Here is a 21,830-nt window from a genome sequence, read left to right on the forward strand (position 1 = left end):
TATAAACCGAACCCGAACCTTGGATGAGTAAAGAGGACACCATTTAACAGAGAACGGCGATCAAAGATGCCAAAACGAAAGCAGGTACCATACAATCATATTTTATATTATTTTTACTGCGCGCAACAGGCACACAGTTCTTACTACATTATTTACTTAGGGTCCGTAAGATGACTTTATTTTGGAGGCATGTGCAAGAACAGAGAAATACGTTGGATTTCTGAGCTTGGATTTATTTAAATAAAATGCCACCAAGTCGTGTAGTCATTATAATGATCAGTATTTGAGCTGAACGCCAGCATCATATAGAGCGCCAGCTTTCCAATGAGAGGGTATAGGATTCCGAGCATAAATCCATTCTCCCCCTGACAGTTGGAATCGAATAGCGAGATTGGTATAGGGAGGTGACATTACTATGTCCCACACACCTCTATAACTCCTCCGCATCGCTTTCCAATCAGACGTTCTTTCCTGCCATTACACCCTCACATATGATCAGCAATAGAAAAAAATCAAGATGAATTTGTACCGTAATATATGATTTTGCTTTGTATACCTGTGAGATTTCAACAGCCTCTACATCTCTTTGGCTTCCTTGGTACAACAAAACCAAAGATAGATAATAGGGGTAATTGCTGCTCTGGTTAATCTTGAACACGATGTTATGGCCTGGATAGTTGCAAGGTACTCTGACATATGGCAGCCAACATAAACATTAGTTAGTAATAGTTGAGAATAATATAGCAAATAGTGTAATGTTTGAATCTCTCTACTCTTACCGTTTGTAGTCAATGTCAACAACACCGAAAGCCTTAAGCTGCTTATCTTTCCCTGGCCAGGCCATAGTTGTGAAAGCATGAGGACTCATAATGAAATCAGTTCGATCGCCTTCTCCATGATCTGTTACCACTACTGTTACTCCATTGGCTGTGCAGAGGGCCTGATTTTTGCATCTCACCTATTTAACAGGTAACATCATTCACCACTCTAGTGGTTTGTATTTTGATGGGATGCTTATTTAAAAATATAATAAGAATAGTAATAATGGTTTTTGTGCATTACTTATATAATAATAATTACCTGATAGCAAGCACCACATCCAGCCCCATTTCTGTATAATAACTGACTTGCTGCAGCAGCATTTCCAGCCATGACGTCTCTCCCATAGCTACCATATCCACAAGCGCCGCCTGCATATTAATATTTAGCTTGCTTAGTCCTCATTTCTTTAATAATAGAGTGAAAACTAAATCATAATGGTAACATATAATGATAGTATGTATTACTGGAAGTTCCTAAACCATCTGGAGTTCCATAATAAGCTGCCCGTGAGCTTATGAATATAGAAGTGGAGTAACCAATGCTGAACAATGCTTCGAGCACGATTAGCAGGGCAAATGATCGCCTCTCACAGAGATAAACCTTAAAAATAGAAAAAAGAAAGCCATGGTATTCAAATTATTTATGTCGTCGGGTCCTTGGTATCAGTGGACTGTAGCATGTGCTCCCTGATTTACACTATTTAGACCGACCAACGTTTTTACGGTTCAATTTCTCTGTAATCATTGTTATTGTATTGATGTGTAATAAAAGCTTGCTGCTTTCACATTTAGTTATGAGATATGTTTAAAAAATATTTAATTAATTTTATTTATGAATTATTTATTTGAAATTTTTATATATAAGGAATTCATTAGATTGCCTACTTAAGAGTTAGGTTCATCATGATGTCTAGATCAATTAAACAATTGATGAGTTTAGTTTAGACAAGACCATACATACCGAATACAATGGCTCTACAATTTATGCATCTTATTATGTTTTTGAATATGGGAAAACAGGTTTTGATGGGCCCCTGAAACCCATTACAGCCAAAAGATCAAAAGATTTATATTAAATCTCAACAAAACACAAAAGACAACACACAAAGCAAAAGACAGTTGACAAACAAAACGGCAGCAAACAAGAGACAACTAGTCAAAAACCAAAAAGGACCGACTAAAGCCCAGATTTAGATTAAGTCCTGAAGCATTTCAGCAACTTCCATATTATCAGGTGCCCGCTTGATTTCCTCAATTTTGTTGCTATGGCTTTGCATCTTTTTAGTGCTCGCCCGTGTTCTTCTCCCAAGCTCTGTTTCCTTATCATTTGGGGTATCGTCCTTTACTTTAATAATGCCTGCTGTAGCCTTATCCCTATGGTCATTCTCCAGCTTACTGATAAGAGCCTTCATACTAGCCGAGGCAGCCTTAAGAATCATATGAATTTTCTTGCAAATTTTTTTGAGCATGTTCTCAACTCCATCAAGTCTTTTTTCAGTGTCCCCTGCTCTATTCTCTGAGCTAAGAAAGCTATTACGATTAGCATTGATAATCTCCTCTGCATTACCAATAGCTTTGGTAAGCTCACTACGACAATCTAGGAGGGAATTGAATTTACTCAAGCCTAAAGCTTGTAAAGTCTTGATTTTCCTTGCTTCCTAGGCCTGCTTAGTTTTAATGCTAGTAATTTCCTTTTGCATCTAGAGGAGCACCTATTTGAAGCTATCCATGCCATTATTGATACAGATGTCAATATCTAGGTGATGCTCTTCCTGGGTCTTGTCACCTGTGGTCTCAAGATTCACTTCCATTTCCGCCTCCCTGACATCAAAGCTCTAAGCTTCTTTCATGGCTGTATCCTCCCATATCAGGCCCTTATCCTTAGAATTAGTCATAAGAGGCGACCGGTTCTTGGTTCCCACATCCTTAGTTTTAGGAGTCTTCCTTTTCTGCTTCTGGCTCACAAGGGTTTGGACCTCCAGCTATCTTCATCCTCCCCTCTCTGCTTCTTTTTGGCTGACCCTTTATTTTGTTTCCCATGCTCTGTTTTTCTATTTTTCTTGCTCGACCCAACAATTTGGGGGTCATCCTCTGTGTCATAGCCTTCACCTTCCTCATCATCAGAGTCATTGAAATCCTCTTCCGACTTGGAGACCTCAGCTATATTCAACTGGACGGTAGTGTTTTTGATGTGATTATACAAAATCAGCATCAAACCTTCATGCATTGCTAGGTTGATATTGGGGTTGGGTATAGCACCCTTGATCCCAACATTAAGGGTGTAGAAAAGATAATATAGAATAGAAATTTTATCTTTATAGCTAAAGTGATTAAGTAAGACAAAATGGTAGCTATAAACCCTAGTGTATCTACCATCGAGAGTGATAAATTACATTATAGCCAGCAAAACCCTTGGCCAGAATTAATTTAATTACCTTTGGCGAGAAGTAGGTATGGCTGCCCTTACTAGTCTAGCTTTCTCCTCCTCATCCTTCGGAAATGTTTTCATGACAGCGTCAGAAATATTTTTGTCCCTGTAGAACTTGATGTCATCCATCAGAAGACTCGTTGCCTCCACAATCATAGTTTCAGTCACCTTGACCTTCTTGTTGCCTATGGTTAATGTGCCTTTGTTCTAGCCTTCTTGAAGATTCTCGTAATTTCAGGTCATTTCTCTTGCATGCGCTCCATGAAATTAGTCATCTTGGCAGCTTGAAGTACTGCCCAAAACTGAGGATGATTCCTCCATTTATCAATGGTGGTGGCTTTCATTCTCTTTCACTTTCCACCAATAATGCTATTGATATCAATTGTTTGTAATTTCCAACTAATACCTTAAAATACAACTGATGCATCTTACTATGTTGACAATCACTTGTACTTGCATATTGATAGAAAATGATTAACATAGTAATATTTAAAATAATACAACTATCAATTCCAATAAAAAGTCCAAAAGGTCACACATATGACAATTCAGGCTTTCGTACTCACATGTCAAAAGCTGCAATTAGAGAATCAATTTCCTTTAAATTATCTAAAGATCACCCAAAATAAGATGCTAGGAATCCAAATAAAATGCCAAAGAATACACATCTTCCATGAAAATTTACAAAAATATTGTACAATGTGTGTAATATCTAAATGCTCTACACAACAAATGTGTATTGTGTGAGAAAGAAGATGAAAGCTTCATAGATGGTTATGTGCATGCTTTGAATTTATGGTGATGAAATTTAGGCTAGGCTTGGAGTCCTAGTTTGTGATTATTGGATTCCTGGAACTCCCCCTCCCCAATGGAATCTAGATCCGACTGATTTTGACCCACCATCAAGAAGCACTTCTTTATAGCTCCTCAAGATAATCAATAATATCAAGTATTTTAGATAGGAGGCTAGTGATACACTCATTTGGGCCCCTTCCAAGGATGGGAAGTGTTTGGTTCATGTAGGTTATGAATTGGCTTCTCCTTCTCTCCCACCCCAATTTAATTGGTTGATCCTTTGGAAAACTAACACAATCCCTCAGGTGTGTTTCTTTTAGTGGAATGTGTGCCATGGCGGGATCCTCACTATTGATAACTTATCGGCATGAGTTATGCCTTCGTCCATGTCCTTTATGATTCTTGGTGAACAATGAAGTCACACTGAAAACCATTTCTTTATCGGCATAAAACATGCCTTCGGTAATCTCCCTCTATGAGTCTTGGTGAACAGTGAAGTCATAGCGACAACCATCGCTTGTCGACAGGAGCACACAATGGCCTCACCGAAATCGGAGAGATTGATGAAACCACTAAACTTCAGCTGGTTTCTTTCTTGGTCTCACCAAAACCGATGTCATGCTGGCTTTTCTTATCAGCATAACAACATGGCTTCGACTGTCTCTACAATTTGGCTTGGCGAGCTTTTATGTGTCATAGAAATCCTTCTTATTGACATGACTTATCAATCATTACAACAAAGAGGTCTTATCGATATAAGTTCATAACATCGGCTATCCCTTTATCTGTCTTGGCAACCTCTTCAGTCATGTTGAAATCCTCCTTATCGGCAAGACTTTGCAAAGTCTCACTAAAGTGTAACTTGTCCATGAAACTATATGACTTCAGCTGGCTCTTCAAACTGTCTTATCGAACACTTAATTCATATCGAAATTCCTTCTTGGGCACCAAGACCATTGCGAGGTTCCACCAAAACCAAATTTTTATCGCTGTGTTCCCTTGTTGATGGCTGCTATCACTGAATGGTGAATCCGTTGTTGCTACTCCTTTGATCTGCTTTTCTTCTCTTGCATCTCTATTACTCTTTGATGAAAATTGGCACTCTTATGTGTGGGATGTAGGCTCCATTGATTAACTCACTGATTAGCTTGTTTGAGATAACTCTTCCTTCATTTGATCTTAAAGAAAACTGTTTTCCAAAACGTATATTTGCTCATTCTTAATGCAAAAGGAGCCAATTCCTTTAGATCTGCTTTTAAATGTCTTGTGCTATCTTCTTCATGCAATAGTGTTTAGATGCTCATAACTGCTATCAAATACCTTCTTGGGCGTGTTTTGCTTTTCTCCAACTATTATAATCGTCTTTCCCCTTTATCGACCATGTGGCCTCCCCTTTGAAAAGGTATTTGATAATAATAACAAAAAATATTATTTATTCTTTACTTGCTTAAATACATTCAAAGGCTTCTTAAGTACATTTTCCCTGCAACAACAAATTTAAACACTTCTTCAATACTTAATCCAAATGCCAATTATTTCATTATAAGCAATTATTTCAATATTATTGAGGAAGTGTTTAAATTGCTTATAATATTACTTGATCAATAATAACGCTTCCTATTACCCAATAAGTTTGAGTAATAGCAGCACCTAATAGTGGTAGCTAGTTGTGGAGATTGTAATTGTTTTTTCCGAGCAATAAGAATATCGATACCCTTGCCCCGTGGATTTTTCCTTGATGTTTTGTCAAGGTTTTACCACATAAATCAGCTTCTTATGTGTTGTTCTATTATTCCATTTTATTCTCTTTATTATTTCTTTGCAACTAATCTGTGTTGCATTAATACTTAATTTTCTGGGTTTATGTTTTGCCTTTCACAACATTACATTCAAATTTTTTACATTTACTATCAACTCTAGGGTGAACAAAATGAATTGTCTAGATCATATTAAAAAATATGCTTATCTATAAATATAAATGAAATAAACTCATGAATATATTGTTATACTACGTGTTGTTACATTTTATAACTAATTCCACAAAGATCTTTTAATATTTTAGTTAGATTTTTCTTAAAAAATGATTTTTTTCTACCGATCAAAAAAAAAAAATGATTTTTTTCTTTATTAATATATAAAATTATATTTAACAAAGAAGGGTGATCAAAGATGCCAAAACGAAAGCAGGTACCATACAATCATATTTTATATTATTTTTATTACATGCAACAGACACATAGTTTTTAATAAATTATTGTTATAGTTGAATATTTATTTAGGGTTGGTAAGATGACTTTATTTTGGAGGCATGGATCTCTGAGCTTGGATTTATTTAAATATAATCCCAACAACTCGTGTAGTCATTATAATGATTAGTATTTGAGTTGAACGCCAGCATCATATAGAGTGCCAACTTTCCAATGAGAGGGTATAGGATTCCGAGCATAAATCCATTCTCTCCCTGATAGTTGGAATCGAATAGCAAGATTAATATAGGGAGGTGACATTACTAGAATTATTTTATTAAATTTTATCTTACAACTATTATTTTATTATATTTATAATTTTCCACAATTAACTATCAATGTTAAGGGGTCAAGTGTTGGTACTTATGCAAGATTTCTTACATTGTCTACAAGTACCAAAATTTATTGATTTTACTATTTGATTATCTAAGAAAATTATAATAGTGACTACTCTTTCATGTTGATATGAATAAGGAATGATGACAACTTAGTCTTTGCCAACTAGACTCTCTGCGGGACCTTGACATCCTCATACTCAAAGTAATCCTCGAACTCTCCGATCCAATCAATCAGATCCTTCGGGTTCAACGTTCCAGAAAAGTTTGAAACTTCCACTTGATGAACTTTATTCGCTTGTGCCAGTGCTCTCAGGAATCTTTCCTCTCTTTTGTCTTCTGATCCTTCAGCCTCTTCCGCTTCAAGCTCTTCACTGGCTTCTTCATACTCATCCTCAGACCTCGGGTTCCTCCGCAAACCATCCAATGTGTTCTGAATCTTGTTCCTCACCTCATTATTGAAATCCTCCATCATCGGCTCTACCCTCCAAGATTTCATCCTTTTAGGTGGCATCTCCTCTTCTGCCTCGATGAACTACCTCAACTCGACGATCTGACTACCGGTTTCAATTTCCTCTCACTCAGAGATCTATTGAACGCATGTGTAGCCTGCCTCCAATCGACGTTTTTTCCACCCAAAGGAATGCCTTAAGGTTCGCAAACAACTCTTCCACCAACCGGTTCATAACTAGTTCTGATACCAATTGATGCAGCCATAACTAGTAAACCCTCAAAAGAGAACTGACTAGCCTATGCAACAAGAGTAACACAACCAAAGCAACAAGAAAATATAGCAATATTACACAAATAGATCATATTATTGTCTTAGAACCTTTGGCAACTAGCCAGTTATCATCATACAACCATCATAGAACATTTAGTAGTCAACCAGTTACATGCAGTCTACAAGCCAGATACAATCCATCTAGAACTCTCACAGTCAACTAGATCACTAATTACGAATCTAAATATTTCTTTTGATTTCTACTTCTTTTTTCTTATAAATGATTACATAATACCCTATATATATATATGCTTTGGAACATATCCGGGTTGGCCATACAAAATTACATTTACCAATATAGGAAAATGAAACATGTAACTAGGTCGGCCTTAAGAATGAAAGAAATTCTTTTGGAAAATAATAACCAAGAAGTGCGGATCAGTAGAAAGGTTGGCCACATGCCAAAGAACATCAGACAAGATTCCAAATAGATCCACTCACCAAGAAACCACTCCAAAAATGAAGGAAAGCCAACCGGTAAGCACAAGAACTATCCCGGAACCTAGAAATAGTCAACCAGGAGCGATAACTAGTCGGAAAAGAATCCAAATGGACTAAAAATTTTGAATTAAGAACATGAACCAACCTGGAAACTAAAAATAGGATCTGCAATGAAAAGAAAGCAACTATCGACACCTACTGATAGGAACACATAAAACTGCACATTGAATTGAATAAGATCTTATGCTGAAGGAAATATTTTCGGTTGATGCAAGATTGCTCATAGATCGGGGCTACTCCCGCATCACTGAAGGAAAGGGTTGATAAGTCGAAGGGAGATTCAAAATTCCTCAAGTACCATGAAAGGCGAATCAAAGCTTTGGAGGATGATTGTCTAAAAACTCATGTAGAGTTTGACTGTGGTGGTGGTAGTTAGCAAGGCAGCTATGGATAACACTAATGAAGGTCTCTGCAAGCTCAATGAGTAGGTCAAATTATTGCATGCCATTTCCCAAGGTAATTCCCCTTCGAGCAGCACGAAGATTGATAAGAAGTCTAAGGCAACAAATGTGAGGACAAGCAATATTCTCAAGGTGTCTTCAGAGAGAATGGATGAGGATGAGGAGGACTTTGAGGAGCCTTGAACGGATCATGTGATAAGGCTTCATATCAAAGACAAGGGTATGACCCCTGTAGATAATGTCTGTAAGAAAGTTTTGTTGATTAACATAGAGGTCATTATGAAGAAAAAATAAATTAGGCAAGATTTTGTAATTTTGTTTAGTTGTTTTGTTTTGTCTATTGTTTAGGCTTCGTTGCCCTATTTTGTTGGATTGGTTGGCATCTTTTTCGCGGCTGGGTCTTGATTGTTTGAGTTCTTTCTTATTTTTTGTTAACTCTAGGATTTTGGTCCCTGTAAAACCAAATTTCCCCTTTAATTAAAAAAATGAAAACATCAAGAAATATTCAAATGGTATTCCTACTTCTCATCATTTTCTTCCTCCACAACATATTGGTACAAGGGGTATGATCTTGTTGAGTAGTATTGTACTATTCCAACTAGGATCACCTTTTGGAATTTGATTTAAACTTTACCTGCATACCACATGATGCTCTAAGAAGCCTTATAGAGGGTATTTGTCTCACCTTCTACAAGATCAAATACTGTAGAAGTTATTCTTGATTATATGTATGAAACAAAGCTAGATATTGTGTTCAAACAATGTGAGTTACCTAGTTTGTAATTTCAAAATTAGTATATGATCCCAATATGATTATTGTTGTCATCAACTAGAAAGGAAGTAAGAGGTACCCTGGTTGATAATGGATTAGACCTTAATATTTATAGCATTGAGTTGTTACATAAAATTAAAGTGGATGCCTCCCTCATTCAACCAAATTCTTTTTATATTTGTGGCTTTGATAATATAGATAAATAGTTGTTGGGTACAATTACATTGCCTATTAACGTGGGTGATGTAATCCCACATCTATCCATTTCATACCTAATTCCTTGGCATTAAATATTCTTGTAGGTAGAGTCTAGCTTTATCCTATTGAACAAGTGCCTTCCACTCTTCATTTCTCACTCAAATTAATTCACAACAACAAGAAGTACACCCTACCAACTAATACAAACTTGCAGAATGATATTGAAAAAAGGGGAGGATGTATATCATGCTTTAACACTATAGTTCCTTCTACAATACAATCTACTATTGATGATGGTTTATTAGAAGATAATTGTGTTCCTTTAGACTTTAAACCATCCTTTTTGAAGAATATAGAGCCCCTTAATTTAAATTTGAATCCTCAAAGGATCTTTGTGGTTGATTTGACCAATCTTCTTCCAAGTGTATTTTAGCTTCTAGTTATAACATCTTGATGGTGATTGGGTCTCATTAGACTTCAACCAAACTAAAACTAAGAGTGACCCCTCTCATCCTAACATTTCAACAACTAAAAATATTATATTGTATTTAGAAAATTAGTATGGAGTTGGTTTTAAAATCCTCCCTAAACATGGATACAATGGACATGGTTCATGATGTATACAGTAAAGTATTGAGGTCATGAGAAATCTGCATTACATTTTTTATAAAGAATTCCTAGGTTTCCAACCTCCTCCTTTGTCAACATCCCCTTCCCTATTGTCTGAAACATCTATGTCTTCTTCTCCCAACTCTTCATATAAATAAGAGAGTATTTTATTTAATCTTCATAAAGACAACTTGATTACTAAACCTAGGAAAAATCAAATATATTATCATAAACAAAATCAATGAAATCCTTCTTTTTGAAGCTATCATCAAATTCATGGTGATTCTACGAATGAATGACAAGATTAAGAGTGTAAAATTCAACAAATTCGACTAACTAATTTCACAAGGATCTTTAGAAAGATCTTTTAATATTTTAGTTAGATGTTTCTAAAAAAAATGAATTTCTATAGATGATACAACACCATTTTTCGTCAAGGATACTTCAAACTTTTATAATAATTTCAAAATACTCTTCAAAAAAATATTTGAGGTCTTAAAAATGAATGTTATAAAGAATGATTTAAAATCTGTTGGTTGTCTTCCCTCTTCATTTAAAGTGAAAAGGTTGTTCTTCACGTAGAATAATTAATTGATATCTATCTTTTAAGTGTGAGTGAATATAAGATCTAAAAATAAAAACAAAATCAAATGGTCAAATTTTAATTAGCATTATAAACCGAACCCGAACCTTGGATGAGTAAAGAGGACACCATTTAAAGAGAACGGCGATCAAAGACGCCAAAACGAAAGCAGGTACCATACTGTCATATTTTATGTTATTTATACTGTGCGCAACAGGCATACAATTCTTAATACATTATTTACTTCGGGTCGGTAAGATGGCTTTATTTTGGAGGCATGTGGAAGAAGAGAGAAATACGTTGGATCTCTGAGCTTGGATTTATTTAAATAAAATGCCACCAAGTCGTGTAGTCATTATAATGATCAGTATTTGAGCTGAACGCCAGCATCATATAGAGCGCCAGCTTTCCAATGAGAGGGTATGGGATTCCGAGCATAAATCCATTCTCCCCCTGACAGTTGGAATCGAATAACGAGATTGCTATAGGGAGATGACATTACTATGTCCCACACACCTCCATAACTCCTCCGCATCGCTTTCCAATCAGACGTTCTCTCCTGCCATTACACCCTCACATGTGATCAGCAATAGAAAAAAACGAAGATGAATTTGTACCGTAATATATGATTTTGCTTTGCATACCTGTGAAATTTCAACAGCCTCTACATCTCTTTGGCCTCCTTGGTACAACAAAACCAAAGATAGATAATAGGGGTAATTGCTGCTCTGGTTAATCCTGAACACGATGTTGTGGCCTGGATAGTTGCAAGGTACTCTGACATATGGCAGCCAGCATAAGCATTAGTTAGTAATAGTTGAGAATAATATAGCAAATAGTGTAATGTTTAAATCTCTCTACTCTTACCGTTTGTAGTCAATGTCAACAACACCCAAAGCCTTAAGCTGCTTATCTTTCCCTGGCCAGGCCATAGTTGTGAAAGCATGAGGACTCATAATGAAATCAGTTCGATCGCCTTTTCCATGATCTGTTACCACTACTGTTACTCCATTGGCTGTGCAGAGGGCCTGATTTTTGCATCTCACCTATTTAACAGGTAACATCATTCAGCACTCCAGTGGTTTGTATTTTGATGGGATGCTTATTTAAAAATATAATAAGAATAGTAATAATGGTTTTTGTGCATTACTTATATAATAATAATTACCTTATAGCAAGCACCACATCCAGCCCCATTTCTGTATAATAACTGACTTGCTGCAGCAGCATTTCCAGCCATGACGTCTCTCCCAGAGCTACCATATCCACAAGCGCCGCCTGCATATTAATATTTAGCTTGCTTAGTTCTCATTTCTTTAATAACAGAGTGAAAACTAAATCATAATGGTAACATATATAATGTTAGTATCTATTACTGGAAGTTCCTAAACCATCCGGAGTTCCATAATAAACTGCCCGTGAGCTTATGAACTGAGAAGTGGAGTGACCAGTGCTGAACAATGCTTCGAGCACGATTAGTAGGGCAAATAATCTGCCTGAACTAGGATAAGCCATTCGTACACACAGGGATAAGAAATTAAATTTGCCTTTATTAGCAGAGAGTGGAATGAAATCACTCGAGGTTTCTAAAGAGTATTTATAGATAAAAGAATGGGATCGAGCCTCCGGTTTGATAAAGAAAACTGCAACTTTGTTAGTATAATCTCCACCTACTACCATTTGAATTTGACCATCAATGTATACGTGGAAGCAGCTGAATATCCAAAAGAGATATAGTCTACCTGTACCAGCTTCTATCCAGATTCGATATAGTCTACCTGCACCCTCTTCTCCATCTTTTGCGTAAACGACGCTTCCTACATTTATCTGACTTTTTCTTTTAAAGTTCCAGCTTGATATCCCTCATCTAATCATGACATAAGATGCATGATCGCCTCTCACAGAGATAAACCTTAAAAATAAAAAAAAGAAAGCCATGGTATTCAATTTGTTTATGTCGTCGGGTCCTTGGTATCAGTGGACTGTATTTGTTTAAATATCTAAAGATCACCCAAAATAAGATATTTGCAAAAATATTGTATATTATCTAAAGGCTCTACACAACAATGAACTTTTGGATACCAGCACACTCTTTTCAGAAATTGGTACGCTTGGATCAATTTAGGGTGTTAAAATATTAGAAGACCTACATAATCATCATTTAATTATGTCACATTCCTACATTTCTATCTCACCTACGAAATATGTATAGTTGTTTAATTGAATATTTAGACATTTAATTTGTTCTCTAATTGAATACAAACATTGAGAAGTATGACTATGTTCGCACATCCAATATGTCGTGGATCAACAAGTGGATCCTAATAATCACATGCTAAGATGGTTGGAAAGCGATCTATACCAAATGACACATCAAAATCACTCTATGATAAATGTATTGAGACTTGGCATCACCCCCAATACCACAATTTCATACACCATAAGAATCAAAACACCAACCAAATTTAATCATGAGAAAAGTGGATAATTCATAAAACCAATTTAAAGCTGTAAATATACATAGATCTATTTATATTTATATATAGATGGTGATGTGTATTGTCTAAATTTATGGTGATAAAATTTAGGCTAGAATTGGAGTCCTAGTTTGTGATTATTGGATTCCTAGATCTTCCCCTCCTTAATGAAATCTAGATCTGGCATATTTTGAATCCCCACTAAGAAGAGCTGCTTTAGAGCTCCTCGAGATAATCAATAATATCATGATTTTTAGATAGGAAGCTCGTGAGGCACTAATTTGGGCCCCCTCCAAGAATGGGAATTGTTTGGTTCCCTCAGGTTATGAATTAGCTTCTCCTTCTCCCTCACCCCAATTTAATTGGTTGATCCTTTGGAAAAATAGCACAATCCATAAGGTGTGTTTCTTTTGGTGGATTGTGTGCCATGATAGGATCCTCACTATTAATAATTCAAGAAATGTGGCTTCCAGTTTGTCAACAAATGTGTTTAGTGCGAGAAAGAAGATGAAAGCTTCATAGATGGTTATGTGCATGCTTTGAATTTATGGTGATGAAATTTAGGCTAGACTTGGAGTCCTAGTTTGTGATTATTGGATTCTTGGAACTTTCCCTCCCCAATGGAATCTAGATCCAACTGATTTTGACCCCCTGTCGAGAAGCGCTGCTTTATAGATCCTTAAGATAATCAATAATATCAAAGATTTTAGATAGGAGGCTAGTGACAGATTGATTTGGGCCCTATCCAAGGATGGGAAGTGTTTGGTTCGTGCAAGTTATGAATTATCTTCTCCTTCTCTCCCACCCCAATTTAATTGGTCGATCCTTTGGAATACTAGCACAATCCCTAACGTGTGTTTGTTTAGTGCAATGTGTGCCATGGCGAGATCCTCACTATTGCTAACTTAAGGAAAATTTTCTTCCAGTTTGTCAACAGATGTGTACTGAATGAGAAAGAAGAAGAAAGCATCAATCACATTCAATTTCACTATGATTTCTTGTGGACCATTAGACAAAACACCTCCAATCTATTTTTTATTAACTAGATTTGACATAGAGAGTTGAAGGACCATGTTTCTAGTTGGCTCCTCCCTTCAAGTCATCCCCTTATTAAAGAGCTATAATGGGAGGCTTTCTTCCATTTAGGGTGGCATCCATGGAAAGAAAGAAACAATAGAATCTTCAGGGATAATAGGTACTTCTTGAAGGCACTTGTCACTACTATTATTTCTAATGTCAAAGAGAACCTGGGCACCTTTATAAAAAAGAAGACTCTCTATTACCCCCTGCAATCTAGATTAGCAAATTGCGAAATCATGGGGCTTAACAGACTCTTTGGCTTGGTTTAGAGTCCCTCCTATTGGATTCAAAAATTCAATTAAATCACTCCCCATGACTCTAGTTGGCTACAACTAAACTTTGATCACTTTTCTTAAAGGAACCCAAGCTAGGCGGGTGAGGGTGGGATCGTCTAGGACCATAGAAGAAATGAAATTTTGATTTATGTAGAAAAATTGGAAGTACAAATCTCAAGATTTCTTGAGGTGGTTGCCACCTGTTATGGTTTGATCACCGTTAATGAAAGAAAGTACAACCATATTATTATTAAAGATGACTCAAGAAACACAATCCTTTTCCTAAAAAGCAAAGCCTCTTCGGATTGGAAATGCAAAGAGTTAGTGGACAAGTGCAAATATCTCATTCGTATATTTAGTCACATCAACATCATTCACATGAGGAGGGAGGATAAAAATGTTACAAACAAAATAGCTTCCTTAGGTTCATTTTCTGAGAATTTAAAAATTTGGAATAATTCTTGTGATCTTTCGAATCTGGTTCGTGAGGCAATATATGAGGACATAAAGTATAATGATGGGTTATAATTAAAAATTTGTCTTTTTTATCCTAGTTTCCATTTTGGCAAGTAATTTTATGCTAGATTGGCGGACATCCTTTTCGATTTGCAGTGTCTTTTCTCCTCGTAAGTGCTCTACCAACCAAACTGCTGGTTTTATTTCACCCACCTAGTTTCTATTAAGAACCTCTCTGTGGTCGAAATGCAGGGCCACTTAATTCAAGTAAAACCTAATAGTTGTGAGGAATTCAAGTGCAAACAAAAGCTATGGAAAAATATTATCATGTGGAATTTAGATAGTTATGTGGCGGACATGTAGGGTTTTAACTTGAAGCTCTCAAAAAACTTCGCGAAGGCCTGGCATAAGGAAGATGTGTATATTGGTAATGTCACCTTCAAAGTCATGCGAGAGTTGATTGCATCAATAATGGGACTCTTTTAGGATGACATTACTTTCCTTAAGAAGCTGAAGGGTTCATATAAGGATGAATTCCTATGATTCTTCAATTAGAGCGAGGGAGTGTCAAAGCTACAATGTTGTTACAATGGAGAGGAGCTCCCTGGAATATTTAAGGATGACACCCTTCTTATAATGAAATTGTTCACCCTCGATACCTGTTACAAAAGATTTTACACTCGAATATTTCCCATTGCTAAAGCACCTAAGGTGTGGATGTCCCATTGCTAAAGCACCTAAGGTATGGAATCCACATGAACTTTGCCCCCTGGTTTACACTATTTAGATCGACCAACTGTTTTTACATTTCAATTTGTCTGTAATCATTTTTATTGTATTTGTGTGTAACAAAAGCTCGTTGCTTTCATATTTAGTTATCATACGATTTATAATAATGTTTAGGCATTTAAAAAATATATTTATTTATTTTTATTTATGAATTATGTATCTGATATTTTAATATTTAAGAAATTCATTAAATTGTCTATCTAAGGGTTCGGTTCATTATGACATATTAATTAGGTTTAGACTAATTAAATAATTGACGAGTTTAGTTTAGACAAGAGCATATATACCAAACACAATGGCTATGCAATTTAGTCATTTTATTATTATGTTGACAATCACTCGCACTCGTATATTGATAGAAAATGATTAATGTGGTAATATTTAAGAAAAATACGACTATCGATTCCAACAAGTCCAAAAGGTCACATGTATGACAATTGAGGCTTTGGTACTCAAATGCCAAAACTTGCAATTAGATGATCGATATCCCTAAAAATATTTAAAGACCACCGAAAATAAGATGCGAGGAATCCAAATAAAATGCCAAAGAATACACATCCTTCATGAAAATTTGCCAAAATATAGTATAAAGTGTTTATTATCTAAAGGCTGTACACTACAATGAACTTTTGGATACTAGCACACTCTTTTTGCACATTAGTACACTTAGATTAGTTTAGTGCGTTAAATATATTAGAACTACATTGTTGTCGTTTAATTATATCACATTTCTATCCTAGTCATTGTTTAATGAGGATTATCTTACCTAGGAAATAAGTATAGTCATTTTTTTTTTAATATTTAAGCATTTATTATTTTCTCTAAATGAGTACAAACGTTGCAAGTATGACCACGTTTGCACATCCAATATTTTGCCGATCAACAAGTGGATCTTAATGATCACATACTAAGATAGTTGGAAAGAGATATACAACAAATGACACATCGAAATCACTCTATCATAAATGTATTGAGGCTTGGCATCGCCCCCTAATAGCATAGTTTCATACACCACAAGAATCAAAACACCAACCAAATTTAATTATGAGAAAAGTGGATAATTCATAAAACTAATTAAATCTCTAACCATACATAGATCTATTTATATTCATAGATAGTTATGTGCATGCTCTAAATTTATGGGGATGAAATTTAGGCTAGAATTGGAGTCTTAGTTTGTGATTATTAGATTCCTAGATCTTCCCCTCCCTAATAAAATCTGGATTTGGCTGATTTTGACCCCCCACTAAGAAGAGTTGCTTTAGATATCCTCAAGATAATAAATAATATCATGGCTTTTAGATAGGAGGTTGGTGATAGACTGATTTGGCCCCCCTCCAAAAATGGGAAGTATTTGGTTCGCTCAGGTTATGAATTGGCTTCTCCTTCTCCCTCACCCAAATTTAATTGGTTGATCCTTTGGAAAAACAACACAATCCATAAGGTATGTTTCTTTTGGTGGATTATGTGTCATGATCCTCACTATTGAAAATTTAAGAAATGTGGCTTCCACTTTGTTGACAAATGTGTATTGTGCGAGAAAGAAGATGAAAACATCAATCACATTTTATTTCACTATGATTTCTCGTGGACCATCAGATAATAGTTCTCCAATCTATTTTTAATTAACTAGATTTGACCTTGAGAGTTTTAGGACTATGTTTCTAGTTGGCTCCCCCATTCAAACTATCCCTCTATTAAAGAACAATGGTGGTAGGATTTCTTCCATTCACTGTGGCGTCTGTGGAAATAAAGAAACAACAAAATATTTAGGGATAGGATGTGCTACTGGGAGGCACTTGTCACTACCATTATTTCTAATATCAAAGAGAATTTGAGTACCTTTGCTAAAAGCACACAATCTACTCTCACCTCCAATCTGGATGGGCAAATTACAAAGTAATGGGGCTTAACCAACTCCCTAGCTTTGTTTATAGCCCCTCCCATTGGATTGAAAAACTCATTTAAATGCCCCCCCCCTTGACTCTAGTTGGTTGAAGATAAACTTTGGTAGCTTGTCCAAAGCGAACCCAAGTCAGGAAGGTGGGGATGGAGTCATCTAGGACCAGAGAGGAAATGTCATGTTGGTTTATGTGGAAAACTTGAGAGTATAAACCTCGAGCTTTGCTAAGGTGGATACCACTTATTATGGTTTGATCATCATTAATGAAAGAAAGTACAAGCATGTTATTATTGAAGGTGACTCAAGAAACTTAATCATTTTCTTGAAAAATGAAGCCTCTCTAGATTTGAAATACAAAGAGTTGGTGGACAAGTTTAAATCTCTCATTCATATATTTAGCCACGTCAAAAATCATTCACATGAGGAGTGATGCAAAAAAATTGTGGATAGGTTAGCCTCTTTAGGTCCATTTTTTGAGAATTTAAAATTTGGCCTAATTCTTATGATTTTCCAGATTTGGTTCATGTGGTGATATAGGAGAACATACAATATAATGATGGGTTATAAATAAAAATTTATTTTTTATCCTAGCTGCCCTCTTCACAAGTCATGTTTTGCTAGATTGGTAGACATCCTTAAATTGAGTTGTAGTGTCTCTTCTCCTTATAAGTGCTATAACAACCAAACTTTTGGTTTTATTTCACCTACTTTGTTTCTATTAAGACTCTCTTGATAGTGGAAACAGGGAGGACTTAATTCAAGTAGAACCCAATAACTACGAGGAATACAAGTGCAAACCAAAGCTATGAAAAAAATTTATTAAGGGGAATTTAGATAGTTATGAGGAGGATGTTAGCACCCTCAAAAATTTTAAGGAATCTTGATGCTCAATGCGAAAATCAAGATTATGTCGCAGCAAGAATTTTGTAAAAGACTCTAGTGTTAGTTTAAACCTTGCCTTGATTATAAAAGGAATTAAAATATCCTTTGCTGGGAATTTTATATTTGTTTGATATCTTCCTGTCCTGATCACCCATGACTTGAGTTATTTTCTCATGAGTTTCTTGTCATCTGAAACTTGCCCCAAGTTCTAGTATGACTTTTCCAGCCGATAACCTTAGGATTTGATTTATCTTAAGTATTTGGCCCCTCTCACATGATACCCTAGTGACATAGCTTAAAGCACGTGCTTTAAGTTGTTTCAAGTGGGCCCCATAAACTGAAAGAAATGAAAGTCCCATGGAGTACATTGAGTTCTTCCTTATGAGTTAATAAGTTTCTGAGTGTCATCTGATGTGGTAGTTGTGCATGTGTTCCAAAAGGGAACTTGGGACTTGGTGATACCTTTTTTTTTTTTGTTGAGTCCCAAGTAGTTTTATTTCTGCAAAGGTTCTAAGTATTTGTAACTCAAGTACTCGATGATCTATTCTATAGCTTTTTCGGAGCCCTAAGTCATGACACAGATAATTATGAACTCAACACTCGATGAATTCTTTATTTGTAGTTAGACGAGTGTTTGAGGGAAATGGTTGAAAAGTGATTTTGAAACGTACCTCGACACTTTGTTGTGGGCCTCTCTTTCACCTAGGTGAGGTTTGAGTAATTTAAGATATATTTCTTTGTAATAAAATGAAAGGGATCCAATCTATCAATTTGGGATGCAACAAAATGGTTTATGACATTTCAGTGAGATCCTGAGTAAGGGAAAGGAATGACAGTAGTGTTGAAGCTGAGGACAAGTGTGTACTCAATAAAGTTCAAGATGATATGTGTCAAGATCAAGTTTCAATTCAAGCCTTTGTGGGCAACCATTGATGTTATCTATATTGATGGAGAAGAATTGAAAGGATTGACATGAAGGAGATTAAAAGGTAGGGAAACAAGAAATTGAGATTTATGACTAGAAGATGGGAAGTTCATGGCAAATCGCTCACACAAAATCAGCTCCTAATGGATAGCCGGAAAACCTTACATGCAATAAAACCAATAAATTTGAAGTAGTGACATAAAGGATTGCATGGGTACGGGTGATGGAATCTCTCAAGGAAATAACTTAATTGGCAGTTGGGAGATCAATAAGGATGTGCTTTATAGTCTTCTGAAAAGACATAAAGAAGAAAATATTGCTTGCATGCATGTTATTGTAAATTCTAGCTATTTTTAGAGGTTTTATGTTTTTCTCAAGTTTACAACTAGTGCATTGGCTGAGAAAAACAACTTTTTTTGAAATGGTGTTCCCGCTCCTCCCAACCTTGTTGGTGGTTAGGGTTTCACCTCAGACTGGCTCTGGGGAGATTTCTCAGGCATCTGATGGCTGCAATCTACTTGCAAATGGGAAATTTGTTCGACCCCCTTCGACTAATCAGTGTGGTGTTTGGTGATGGAGATGTCTCTATATTGCATCATCTCAATGCCTTCTCTGCTACAGCTAATAGCAGGAAGACTGGTGTTGGTTTTGTAGAGCTCGTTAAGGGGAAGGGTGCTTCTAATAAATGCTTGGATACACTGTCAGAAAGGATCTTTGTCGTGTTGAGTAAGGAGGTTGAAGTAGAGGTTAAAGAATTTGTTGGGCTCTTTATGGAAAATGGGCTTATTGGAAGATTTTGGGGGTTTTTGGCTTTCCCTTGGGGAGATGGTCAAATGGATCTCAGTTAATTGGGAACCCATTTTGGATGGTGTTGTCTAGATCTTTTCATGCGATTGGGGTTTTTTGTTGTTACTTTTGACAGTAAAGCTGATAGGAAGAAATTTTTATGTGACTATGTTTGGAGTTGGGAGGACAAATTTTTACTTCTGGTGAAGCCTTGGTCTCCAATCTTCAATCCTACTACCAGATATTTCAATAAGATTATGATGTGGGTAAGATTTCCCTACCTATCGCTTAAGTTTTGGATTAAATCTTGTTTCAAAGCACTTGGTAATTCCTTAGGCAATTTTATTGGTGTGGATGAGGATTCTCAGAAACTTTTACAGTCAACTTATGCTCATATCTTGGTTGAGATGGATTCTATAAAATATTTTCCTACTGAGTTTTCTCTAATAGTGGAAAATGTAGATGGATCCAACAAGTAGATTATGAGGGTATTCCCTTGAGATGTTGGCAGTGTTTTCCGACTAGGCACATGGCTGAAAGTTGCTCAAAGAAGAAGAGATTTAGAAAAGTGACTTGGTGGAAAGATGAATCGATATCTTCTGATTCTATGGGCAAAGAGGTGGATAAAGTGTCTAAGGTGGCTTCTAAAGAGGTTCCTTCTTGCTATGTTCCTACTCTGCCTCCCCAATCCTCTAGAGGCTTGACCAAAGGTGCAAGCTTGGAGGTTAAGATTTGTCAGCGGGATTCTAGGACTGAGCTTCCAAACTCGGTTGAGGATAACTCTGGGGATTTGTTGAAAAATAGTCAAGCTGAGAATTTTAAAATAGTAAATATGACTGAGAATGTTGCCAAAGGTACTAGTGGACATGGAAATTCTATTACTCCCTTAGGGGATCAATGATGGAACCTTGATGGCAAGTCTTGCTTCTCTTCCGAGGAGATGCAGGGGTGGCAGAAGAAAGCTAAAAGGCTAGAAGACAGTTGGCAAACTGTGAAGGGTAAAAAAGCTAAAAGGACAATGAAGCAGGGAGGCTTTTACATGACTCTACGTTTTCATTCAAAAAGGAAGGGCCCCCAATTAAATGATTTGTTGGTTTCTACTTTTTTTGGCTATCATTTTTACAGCTTTTTCTTTAGCTTGTGGGAGTCTCTTTGAAAACCCATGGTTGTCTAGTGACTTCATTTTTCTATCATTTGACAACTGCTTGTTTTTGGGATCCATATCCATTCAAAATCTATTTGTAAAGGGTTTTGAGTCCCTTCAGGACTTCCTTTTCCTTTAATAAAAAACTAGTGCATTGGCTATGCATTGTTATAAAAAAATTTACTTTGTGCTTGTTGGATAGAAATTCAAGAAATAGATCGATCATATACAGAGAAGGACTATCTTTTTACAAGGTGTAAATTCTATGACACATGGTGGAGGATACTTCAATAAATTGCCTTGTAGCTAAAGGGATATTGAAAATTCAAGGGGTAGCTAAAGCGATATTGAAAGGAAGTCTCAATTGTAAAAGGCCTTTCAAGAGCTAATCATCTTCATTCCTTCACCATCAAATGACTCAGAGGCAAGGGGAAGATGAGGGGAGAACAATGAGGATAGGAGGTGGATGTATTAGATCAAATCCTATTAAATTAAAATTAAGTGCTAGAGTTGGAACCCCTGTTTTGATTACAATATTTCTCTTTGAGCTCCTCTTTCCACTTTACTATCTTTTCTTTTAGTTTTGCGAGCTCCTCCTCTAGTTTGTGGATATCCTCTGCAAGTTTGTGTAGCTCCTTTT

At 36.1% G+C, this 21,830-nt stretch overlaps 2 protein-coding genes across 2 annotated transcripts; both read right to left on the reverse strand.

Annotated features, from left to right (window-relative positions):
• Positions 1–276: 276 nt before the first annotated feature.
• LOC131040540 (expansin-like B1) lies at positions 277–1,566 on the reverse strand. The gene is made up of 6 exons (XM_059209836.1): positions 1,537–1,566; positions 1,287–1,422; positions 1,081–1,190; positions 780–958; positions 557–689; positions 277–471 (listed from the first exon to the last, which is right to left on the reverse strand). Exons 1-6 carry the CDS (start codon positions 1,564–1,566, stop codon positions 277–279), a joined length of 783 nt encoding a protein of 260 aa, XP_059065819.1.
• A 9,038-nt stretch (positions 1,567–10,604) lies between these two features.
• LOC131040554 (expansin-like B1) lies at positions 10,605–12,026 on the reverse strand. The gene is made up of 5 exons (XM_057973498.2): positions 11,850–12,026; positions 11,642–11,751; positions 11,341–11,519; positions 11,118–11,250; positions 10,605–11,032 (listed from the first exon to the last, which is right to left on the reverse strand). The coding sequence occupies exons 1-5, from the start codon at positions 11,986–11,988 to the stop codon at positions 10,838–10,840; spliced, it is 756 nt and encodes a 251-aa protein (XP_057829481.2). The 5' UTR covers positions 11,989–12,026; the 3' UTR covers positions 10,605–10,837.
• Between the last annotated feature and the right edge of the window lie 9,804 nt (positions 12,027–21,830).

This window comes from Cryptomeria japonica, chromosome 1 (assembly GCF_030272615.1).
Source record: "Cryptomeria japonica chromosome 1, Sugi_1.0, whole genome shotgun sequence".
NCBI lineage: Eukaryota > Viridiplantae > Streptophyta > Pinopsida > Cupressales > Cupressaceae > Cryptomeria > Cryptomeria japonica.

What these genes read in the sequence shown, in the direction of transcription:
- LOC131040540 (XM_059209836.1), bottom strand. Translation starts at nt 1,566, where the DNA reads ATGATTACAGAGAAATTGAACCGTAAAAAC. An exon ending in AGATGGTTTAGGAACTTCCA is followed by an intron (nt 1,191 to 1,286) that starts GTAATACATACT and finishes ATTAATATGCAG; the next exon opens with GCGGCGCTTGTGGATATGGT. An exon ending in GATGTGGTGCTTGCTATCAG is followed by an intron (nt 959 to 1,080) that starts GTAATTATTATT and finishes CCTGTTAAATAG; the next exon opens with GTGAGATGCAAAAATCAGGC.
- LOC131040554 (XM_057973498.2), bottom strand. Translation starts at nt 11,988, where the DNA reads ATGGCTTATCCTAGTTCAGGCAGATTATTTGCCCTACTAATCGTGCTC. An exon ending in GGATGGTTTAGGAACTTCCA is followed by an intron (nt 11,752 to 11,849) that starts GTAATAGATACT and finishes ATTAATATGCAG; the next exon opens with GCGGCGCTTGTGGATATGGT. An exon ending in GTTGACATTGACTACAAACG is followed by an intron (nt 11,251 to 11,340) that starts GTAAGAGTAGAG and finishes GCCATATGTCAG; the next exon opens with AGTACCTTGCAACTATCCAG.